This window comes from Pangasianodon hypophthalmus, chromosome 29 (assembly GCF_027358585.1).
Source record: "Pangasianodon hypophthalmus isolate fPanHyp1 chromosome 29, fPanHyp1.pri, whole genome shotgun sequence".
Lineage (NCBI taxonomy): Eukaryota > Metazoa > Chordata > Actinopteri > Siluriformes > Pangasiidae > Pangasianodon > Pangasianodon hypophthalmus.
In genome coordinates, this window is record NC_069738.1 from 2,050,656 (window position 1) to 2,061,278 (window position 10,623).

Consider the following 10,623-nt stretch of genomic DNA (forward strand, 5'->3'; position numbering starts at 1 on the left):
TTAGGGTGCTGAGACTTTTGCACAGTAGTGTACAACTAATTAATCATTACTGAAAACTAAGTATTGAACATGTTAGGGAATGGAAATGTATTATCTACACTAATATGCTCACTCCTGGTGTATTTCTGGTGTGTATGACCTTGTGTGGATTAAACACACATATAATACACTACTTTTAATAAAGTTATTGCAGTTACATAAATTATTTCAAGCACAGGAAGTAATTACAGTTACTACAGTTACTACAGTTACACAAGTCAAAGAAAATCTAATGCACTAGCCTATAGTTTTAAAGCAAAACAGCTGTGTGTATGTGTGTGTGTATGTGTGTGTGTGTGTGTGTGTTAGCACTTTATCAAACTGACAGATCCATGAAATGTGTGTCACTGAGCCAAAATTCCACCTACGTGTGTGTGTGTGTGTGTGTGTGTGTGTGAGAGAGAGAGAGAGAGAGAGAGAGAGAGTAGGATGAGGATAGTGTAATGTGTAAGGAAAAAAGGAAGGGAGGGAGTTAGAAAGAGACTGATGAGGGAGGGAAGAAGCGAAGTAGAAAGTAGAGAAAAAATTTTTTCTTCCTCTCTGTTTATCTTCAGCATGGAGAAACGTGGTAAGTTTAACACACACACACATTGTTGCATCTATTGTTCTGCTAAGAGCTTTTCCATGAGAATCCATGTGCACTGAGTCCAAGTCTACAGAAATGTTAAAGTTCATATAAACCTAGATACATTTGTTGGACACTGGATTGTTATACTTTCTATTGTTTGTTTGTTTGTTTGTTTGTGTGTGTGTGTGTGTGTGTGTGTGTGTGTGTCTTAGAAAACATAGTAACCACATGTGAGGCCCAGTAGTGTTGCAGAGAGTGTGAAGGCATCAAGCAGTTTTCACACCCGTTAAAGTCGGACATAACAGCTGGGCTTCTGTCCTCATTTCACACGTTTTTTAATTAAGTTCATATTTGGGTTTGTGTCTGAGTTTTTTGGTTTATGGTTAGGTTTGTGTTGGGTTTACGTTTAGGTTTGTGTTGGGTTTATGGTTAGGTTTGTGTTGGGGTTATTGTTAGGTTTGTGTTGGGTTTATGGTTAGGTTTGTGTTGGGTTTATGGTTAGGTTTGTGTTGGGGTTATTGTTAGGTTTGTGTTGGGTTTATGGTTAGGTTTGTGTTGGGTTTATGTTTAGGTTTGTGTTGGGTTTATGGTTAGGTTTGTGTTGGATTTACATTTGGGTTTGTGTTGGGTTTATGTTTAGGTTTGTGTTGGGTTTACATTTAGGTTTGTGTTGGGTTCACATTTGGGTTTGTGTTGGGTTTACGTTTAGGTTTGTGTTGGGTTTATTGTTAGGTTTGTGTTGGGTTTACGTTTAGGTTTGTGTTGGGTTTACGTTTAGGTTTGTGTTGGGCATACATTTAGGTTTGTGTTGTGTTTACCTTTAGGTTTGTGTTGGGTTTATGTTTAGGTTTGTGTTGGGTTTATTGTTAGGTTTGTGTTGGGTTTACGGTTAGGTTTGTGTTGTGTTTACGTTTAGGTTTGTGTTGGGCTTACGTTTAGGTTTGTGTTGGGTTTACGTTTGGGTTTGTGTTGGGTTTATGTTTAGATTTGTGTTGGGTTTATTGTTAGGTTTGTGTTGGGTTTACATTTGGGTTTGTGTTGGGTTTATGTTTAGGTTTGTGTTGGGTTTATGTTTAGGTTTGTGTTGGGTTTACATTTGGGTTTGTGTTGGGTTTACGTTTGGGTTTGTGTTGGGTTTATGGTTAGGTTTGTGTTGGGTTTATGGTTAGGTTTGTGTTGGGTTTACATTTAGGTTTGTGTTGGGTTTACGTTTAGGTTTGTGTTGGGTTTACGTTTAGATTTGTGTTGGATTTACATTTCGGTTTGTGTTGGGTTTACGTTTAGGTTTGTGTTGGGTTTACGTTTAGGTTTATGTTGGGTTTATTGTTAGGTTTGTGTTGGGTTTACATTTAGGTTTGTGTTGGGTTTACGGTTAGGTTTGTGTTGCGTTTATGTTTAGGTTTGTGTTGCGTTTATGGTTAGGTTTGTGTTGGGTTTACGTTTGTGTTGGGTTTATGGTTAGGTTTGTGTTGCGTTTATGGTTAGGTTTGTGTTGCGTTTATGGTTAGGTTTGTGTTGGGGTTATTGTTAGGTTTGTGTTGGGTTTATGGTTAGGTTTGTGTTGGGTTTATTGTTAGGTTTGTGTTGGGTTTATGGTTAGGTTTGTGTTGGGTTTATGGTTAGGTTTGTGTTGCGTTTATGGTTAGGTTTGTGTTGCGTTTATGGTTAGGTTTGTGTTGGGGTTATTGTTAGGTTTGTGTTGGGGTTATTGTTAGGTTTGTGTTGGGTTTATGGTTAGGTTTGTGTTGCGTTTATGGTTAGGTTTGTGTTGCGTTTATGGTTAGGTTTGTGTTGGGTTTACGTTTAGGTTTGTGTTGGGTTTATGGTTAGGTTTGTGTTGCGTTTATGGTTAGGTTTGTGTTGGGTTTACGTTTAGGTTTGTGTTGGGTTTATGGTTAGGTTTGTGTTGGGTTTATGGTTAGGTTTGTGTTGGGTTTACGGTTAGGTTTGTGTTGGGTTTACGGTTAGGTTTGTGTTGGGTTTATGGTTAGGTTTGTGTTGGGTTTACGGTTAGGTTTGTGTTGGGTTTACGGTTAGGTTTGTGTTGGGTTTACGGTTAGGTTTGTGTTGCGTTTACGGTTAGGTTTGTGTTGGGTTTATGGTTAGGTTTGTGTTGGGGTTATTGTTAGGTTTGTGTTGGGGTTATTGTTAGGTTTGTGTTGGGGTTATTGTTAGGTTTGTGTTGGGTTTATGGTTAGGTTTGTGTTGGGGTTATTGTTAGGTTTGTGTTGGGGTTATTGTTAGGTTTGTGTTGCGTTTATGGTTAGGTTTGTGTTGCGTTTATGGTTAGGTTTGTGTTGGGTTTATGGTTAGGTTTGTGTTGGGTTTATGGTTAGGTTTGTGTTGCGTTTATGGTTAGGTTTGTGTTGGGTTTATGGTTAGGTTTGTGTTGCGTTTATGGTTAGGTTTGTGTTGGGTTTATGGTTAGGTTTGTGTTGGGTTTATGGTTAGGTTTGTGTTGGGTTTATGGTTAGGTTTGTGTTGGGTTTATGGTTAGGTTTGTGTTGGGTTTATGGTTAGGTTTGTGTTGGGTAAGGCTGAACATATAGAGCATATATTGTAAATAATAAATACAAAATACATGTAGTTTTGTTCTCACTGGTTCCTGATTTTTCAGGCATCCTGTAGATAGATAGTTAATTTATTGGTGATTTTGATGAAATACATCTGTATGTAAAACACTTTACGCAACTCAGGGAAAGTACTATATAAATAAAGTTTTTATATTATTATTATTATTATTATTATTATTATTATTATTTAGGTGTATGTGTAAATTGTTTGTTTTACATTCTCTGGTTTCTTTTTGGGTTCGAGTTCTGTTTATTTCTTCAGTTTGTATTTATTCTTTGTACTACAGCCTGTAGGACTCCAGGCTGCGCTCTGGAAGGTTATTTAACTCGCCTGTCTGAATATTACAATGAAATAAGATGAAGTTAAATATAATCTATTACTATTTGCTATAAAACACATGAACTTTCAAACCTAATAAAAGGTGTAGTGGCGTCACCTTTCAGTTCAACATCGTCCTCTAGTGGAGATTCAGCATAATTTGCACACTCTACCTCTTTGTATAAGTTTCTGTTTGGGGTATTATAGGTTTGTGCTTAAGTTCATGTTTGCATAAAGGTTTGCATTTTGGTTTTGAGAAGGTGAGCATTTGTGCATGGGTTTGGATTTGCGTTTTGATTAACCCCTTTGTGTTTGGGGTTAAATTTGTTTTTTTGGAGTTGGTTTTCTATTTACGTTTAGGCTTTTGGCTTGGTTTTGGCTTTGGTTTGTTTGATTGTCTGTGTTTGTTTATGAGTTTTGGTTTGGATTTGCGTTTGGAGATTTGTTTTGGGGTTTTGTGTTTGGGTTTAGTCCTGTATCCATGACTCTGCTGTGGGTTTGGGCCTACAGACTGGATTCAAGGCCAAAACAATTTATTCATTTGGGAACAAACCAAGAACAGAGATGGGCAGTTTAGAGTAAACGGTTTAGCTTAAAAGTTCCTAACACTCGCTCCTTGACTTCTGAAACTAGAACTGAAAACCTTCTGATCACTAGCAGGAAATCTCTAATCATCACTTAGTAACCCTGTCAGTGTCATATAACTCTAAGCATTTATTCCCCATTTTATGTTTCATTGTAAATCCATTCAGAAGCTCAGTCACTTTAACAATGTAACTGTGTGCACAGTCTTTTACCCAGTTGTTTTTTTTAATCCTGTCATTGTGTCCTTTAGCAGAGACAAATCTTACTAAATGTTTAACACAAGTTCTGTAGATATCTGGGATCCAGCAATCCCTCAGAGAGGAAGGTCAGATTAAGACAATCATATCCACGTATATGTAAACTGTTAGATACAATATCGAGTCTCCACGATCACAGTGAGCAATTGTAACTCCATACAATAAAAAGGAACGAGAGATTGAATGGTATGAGTTCAAATCCCAGCACCACCAGCCTGCCATGGTTGGATGGATCAGCCAAATGAGTAACTGTAAATGAACTTCAGCTCTGAAGCTTGGGTCTATAGATTTGACTTGCACTGTACAGCTTGGAATGCTGGACTCAACTCTTATTCTACACCTGAATCAGACTCTACAGCTTCAGACTCTGAACTCGATTTGTACCGCATGGGACTCTGGACTTGATACAGATTATGCTCCTTGTGACTCTGGACTTGAGTTGGACTCTACAGATTAAAACTTTTGACCTGTCTTAGACTCTACAGCTTGGCACCCTGGACTTATCCTGGACTCAACAGCTTGGAACTTTGGACTTGCTTTCAAACTATAGCTTGGGAAGTGGTACCTCAGTGGTTAAGGTTTTGGCTACTATCAGAAGGTTGTGAGTTCAAGTCCTAGCACCGCCAAGCTGTCTCTTTTAACAAATGCACCAGCCTAATGATCAAAAGTAAATGTTCATCTTGGGACTCTGGAGTTGAACTCTCCAGCTTAGTACTCTCCAGTTTAGAACTGACTCAACTATTCTCTACAGCAGAGGTTCCCAACCCTGGTCCTGGAGAACCTCCTGTCCTGCACATTTTTTTGTTTTCCCTGCTGTCACCCACTTCAACTCATGAAGGGCTGTTGAAGAACTGATTAGATGAAGCAGTGGGCTAGACAGGGGTGACACTAAAATGTGCAGGACCAGGGTTTGGTTGGTCTACAGCTTAAGGCTCAGGACTTGACTCCAGATCAGAAATCCGGATATAAATATTACATTTATACACTTATCCTTAATGAGAGATGTGATGGTGGTGAGGAAAAACTCCCTGAGATGGCATGAGAAAGAAACCTTGAGAAGAACCCGACTCAAAAGGAACCCATCCTCATCTGGGTGACACCAGATAGTGTGATTATTATTCATTTCTCTTCTATAGCTGTATACTATAGAGTCAAGCAGTGCTAAGTGTGTTGAAAGGAATTTGAGTATGAGCAACAGAGTCATTTCTGAATTGAAGTGAAGTCATTGACTCTTCAAAGATTGAGACTTGAGTGTAAACTGTTTTTGGAAAGTGCAGTCTATAGGCTATCCATGGAAGCCTAGGACTCTGGACTCGACTGTACGCTAGAGATTGGGTCTCTGAACTTGGACCCGACTCGGACGGTATAGCTTGTGACTCTGGATTTGGCACAAACTTTGGACACTGATACATCTTGTGACTTGACCATTAAGACTCAGTGTACAGTGTTACCATTTGAAGGAAAAATACATGATATTCGGTTTTATAAAATGGAACTGACTGATTTAAATAATGGATTGTCTGTGCAGATTCAGTCATGGTTGTGTCTGTAATTGTGTCGTTCCTCATCCTCATCCCCCTGACACACTCCGTGCCTCAGTCGCCATGTCGCCACTGTTGTGATGATGATTTTCTGCCAGACGAGGCTCCCACAACACTACCACCAGACACGCCGGCCATGCCTGAAATACGCACGTACATCAATATGACCATTCTCAAAGGTAATCTTAACATCTCTCCTTGGGATTTGAGTCTTGTGGGTTAAGCTATCAGACTGGGGGTTGGGGGGGGCGTCCACCAAAGGCATGTGGCGAGTGTGTGTAAGTGCATGTCAGTGCTAGTGCTGGAACCTGGTGGAGGAGAGGCTGATGTGGAAGAGAGCATGCCCTGTGTTTCTTATTCTGTGCATGGTTGTGCATGTATGAGTGTGAAAGTGCTTCTGTGTGTGCATGTGTTCATGTGTGTATGTGTCAGAAACTAGGTGTATAGGTGTGTGTGTGTGTGTGTGTTGCGATGAAATCTTTCAGGCCACCTTTCTGTTTCAGTTCCTCTCACTTAGCAGCTGCTTTTTTTTATGTGATGTCTGATTTGAATAAAGGGTCAAGTCTAGGTTTTGTTTGTGCTTTGAGGGAATTTTTAAAGGTCCTATTTTACTATGCGAAACTCATGCAAACTAAATAACCCACAAAAAATGTGCAAGCTGATTTACGGACAGAATCTATTGTGTCTTTCACACATTCACCCTTCCACTTTAAAAAGAGCAAACTCACCATGACTGTCAAGAAGTGGAGTTCTATATGTGCTGCCTGTATGTGCATGGGTTTCCTCCTAATTGAACGAACGAATGAATGAATGAATGAATGAATAAATGGATGAACTGATTTTTACCATTTGTTTTCATCGCCTGCTTGACATGTGCATGCGATTATTTACATCATTATTCTTTGTAACTCTCTTGCAAGGCACGTACGAACTGAATTAAGTTAAGCATGCTACTGAAATTGTGCACGTTGGTATTCAGACCTCAGAACTGCAAATTTAAGCACTATTTAGAGAAGTGCACTGGATTGTTGTATGCAGGAGTGAGTTTGCTGAAAACCGAGTGGAAATAAATGTAACCACCTTCTTCAGTCGGCATGTTCTATTCCACGATTTTTCAGGTTTAAACGAGAGTGCTTGTGTTTAAAGGTGGTGGTCTAGACATTGAAAAACGCCAAATCTGACAAATCGGACAGTTTTGTAGGTCTGAACTACATGAAGGCGATTTTAATAATCTGAATATTTACTTGAGTACCTGTGGAACCTGACTCTGAATATGAGGAACTTTCCTTGTATAATTATTGACGTAACTTTTGAACTTCACAGACTCTGAATATGACCCTTTATTTGGTATTTGGGTCATTTTGGGTTAGGACCCTGAAATGATTTGTTACTTGTCTAACTAACAAAGATATTTTTCAGAATTTTAGTGGTATTTTATTGCCAAATTATTATTTATTGGTATTTTATAATAGTTTTTTTTTTGTCTTTGACCATCTTCATCAACATACTTGGCCATTATTTGATGGTATTATTTACAAAGACCAAATTAGAGCAGTTTTGGTACTTTGTCTTAAGAAATGTAGCTGACTCAGAGGGTGTGTGATGTATGTGCCAAAGCTCTTTACTCAGGTATTTCCTACTGCCATAGTCTCAGAAGGGAGTCGGAACACAGATATGATAATTAGAGACAAATCTATACATGTCATTTCAAACAGGCAGGCTGAAATCAAAATGCAAAAATTTCTGATCTCCAGACAGCAAAAAAGTAGGAAAACAGGAGATCATTAACCATCAGCTAGGAATGATTGAGATGGTGAAACCACAAACCAAACAGCATTTGCACAGCTTAAACTTAATCCAATGCAATCTTAGTCTGTTCCTCCCTCCTCAGGTGATAAAGGAGAAAAGGGAGAAAAGGGAACACCAGGAAAGCCTGGATTAGAAGGTCCTCCTGGAGCACAAGGTCCTGAAGGCCCCAAAGGCTCCAAAGGTCAAGCTGGAGCACCTGGAGCTTCATGCAAGTCAGAACACTCTACATTCTCAGTGGGTCGACGCAAAGGCCTCCACAGCACCGACTCCTATCAGGTGCTTCTGTTTGACACCGTCTTCGTCAACATGCCCGGCCATTTCGACATGTTCTCCGGCAAGTTCCGCTGCAGCATTCCAGGTGTCTACTTCTTCAATGTGAACGTGCACACGTGGAACTTCAAGGAGACCTACGTGCACATCATGCAGAATGAGGAGGAGCGCTCTCTGGTGTACACTCAGCCTGGACAGCGCTCCATCATGCAGAGCCAGAGCATCCTGCTGACCCTCGAGCTCAGCGACGAGGTGTGGGTGCGTCTGTACAAGCGCGAGCGCGAGAATGCCGTCTACAGCGACGATGTGGACATCTACATCACGTTCAACGGGTACCTCATCAAATCGAACGCGGACTGAGAGAATCAGGACTACGAGGGGTGATCATGTGAAGTTACTGTTACCACTCGGAAGTTCCCAAATGTTTTATTCCTCTTATACCACAGCAATTTGCCAACGATTACAATTTTTTAATTTATTTAAAAAGTCATATTTTTTATCCATATAGTTAATAGTTATATTTAACGTTTTAGGACACCCACGAAACAAGTGAGTTCCTGTTCTCACTTAAAGTTATAGCAGCTGTAAACATTCAAAAGTCATTCCCTCACCAGCCTCTCTTTATTCTCTCTCTTAAAGTTAAAAAAGTTCCAGCTTTACCTCTGACTGTTACAAAGCGCTGACACTGGAGACTCCTTCCATCAATGTTAATTAAACGTCTCCTTACAGAAAACTTCACCATATCAACAATAACACATTTTTTAATTGAGAATTCGCCCTGTGAATGAGCTGTTACTATAGAAACGATAACATATTAGAACACACACATTAACATAAGCTTGTGATTTACAGCCTTTTATTCTGATCTTGGATCAGTTTTTTTTTCTTTATGTCTCCTAATAATACAATCTAAGAAGGAAAAATATTACATCAGTGCTTTCAGCATAAACCTAAAAATAAGGACTGACTGTTGAATTAATATCTCCAGCTTAATCAACTCCAACCTCATAAACCTCACTCGTGTACATCTGCCGCAGAGACGTGATGGTACCCTGTGATAAGGAAATCGGAAATTGTTATTCTGTTAACAGCGCAATACCACACACACACACACACACACACACACACACATATACACACATACTTGAGCTGTTTAATAAACCCTTTTTTCATTAGAGTACTGAGTTCTGAGATCAGCTCATGTCTGTATGAGTAACTGGACTGATTCAAAGTTAAAATAAAACATCTGTAAACATGAGCGAACCTTCGCCATGTGGCTGGGACATGATTTCAGATATCAGAAAGGGTTTCTATAAGAAGTAGTGAATGTTTCATTATTCAGTTAACCAGTATGATGAGGTGCGGTGTGGATAAGGCTGAGTTTAGCATGCTGAGAGTGTTTTACTCGAAATAAAATAAGCGAGCTCTATATGCTAAGGTTCTTGTAAAGATAATATTAAGGATAATGAATATTATACAACCAAATGGAAATGTAGCGTATTAAATGGTTGGATGTGAAAACTGTAGTACACAACACACACTTGACAAAACCTTCTATCTCCCCCAAAAACCATTTCAGAGTGTGTGTGTGTGTGTGTGTGTGTGTGTGTGTTAGCTTCGGGTCATAAACCTTTTTACTGTTCTTAGTGACTTCCATCATTAAATTTTCTCAAGCTCTGAAAGTCTTTTTTATGCAATGAATGGGGATGAAAAACAATAATTTGATTTTAATGGTATAATTGTGAAATCAATATGCATATCAGTACACTGATCTCTCTCTCTCTCTCTCTCTCTCTCTCTCTCTCTCTCTGTGTGTGTGTGTGTGTGTGTGCATATGTGCTGATAAACAGTGAACAGGATGTGTGTGGTTTCCCTACTTTAGGCCCCTGAAAGTGAAACAGTAAAGGAGCTACGGTAAAGAAAGTTGAACTTAGTATAACAAAAAAAAGCATGTTATACTTTATATTTTGATTTAAATCTAATTCTAAAATGTAATTAATTTTAAGACTCTTTTACACACACACTCTGGTTCAGGGCAGGGCATGATGTTTCATCATAAAACTGTTTGAGAGTGAGTTGCAATATTTTTTGTGTTACAACATCCTGTGCAACGTTGCAGGTTCGTTCTTTAACTGGGATTTCTTAACGGTGCTAAAATAAAATAAGGTGCTTAAATATTTCAAATAAATAACTTGACTGCAAATTGGTGATAAAATGCTTTGCATTTTAATGTTTTTGTTTGTTTGTTTGTCTGTTTGTTTGTTTTAATGCTTTTGTATGTTGTTCAATATTATAATCGAAAAAGAAAAAAGTTTATAATAAAAATTTCTGAAGGCAATCAGACTGGCAGTGAATGAGATTTACGGCGAGAAAGCACAACACATAAGGAATAAACCACTGTGTGTGGTGCTGTTTGAGGAAAATAATCAACGACAGGGTGGTGTGATGAAGCAGAGTCACTGTTACAATGCTGTAGCTGATTATTTTCCTATAACTGCATGTTCCCAAGTGTTTTATTCTTCTTATACCATGGAAATTTGTCAACAATTACATTTTTTTTTTATTTTTAATGAATGAAACATCACATTTTATCCATTTATAGTTACAAATAATGTGGAACATCCATGAAACAAGTTAATTTCTGTTATCAGAACATAAATAA

General features: G+C 38.7%; 1 protein-coding gene across 2 annotated transcripts; it reads left to right on the forward strand.

The window, feature by feature from the left end:
• Positions 1 to 473: 473 nt before the first annotated feature.
• Positions 474 to 10,572, forward strand: LOC113524084 (complement C1q tumor necrosis factor-related protein 6-like). Of its 2 annotated transcripts, XM_053231420.1 has the most exons (4): positions 474 to 607; positions 5,870 to 6,061; positions 7,774 to 8,293; positions 9,812 to 10,572. In XM_053231420.1, exons 1-4 carry the CDS (start codon positions 526 to 528, stop codon positions 9,849 to 9,851), a joined length of 834 nt encoding a protein of 277 aa, XP_053087395.1. In that variant the 5' UTR covers positions 474 to 525; the 3' UTR covers positions 9,852 to 10,572. The 2 variants fall into 2 exon arrangements, with proteins under 2 accessions (XP_053087395.1, XP_034157609.2); XM_034301718.2 differs by having other exon boundaries at positions 7,774 to 10,570.
• The last annotated feature ends 51 nt before the right edge of the window (positions 10,573 to 10,623 follow it).

Bases quoted from the DNA above. Each gene is read 5' to 3' on its own strand.
- LOC113524084 (XM_053231420.1), top strand. From the start codon at position 526: ATGAGGGAGGGAAGAAGCGAAGTAGAAAGTAGAGAAAAAATTTTTTCT. The intron at 608-5,869 runs GTAAGTTTAACA...TTGTCTGTGCAG, and splicing joins CTTCAGCATGGAGAAACGTG to ATTCAGTCATGGTTGTGTCT. The intron at 8,294-9,811 runs GTACCTCATCAA...GCTGATAAACAG, and splicing joins ATCTACATCACGTTCAACGG to TGAACAGGATGTGTGTGGTT.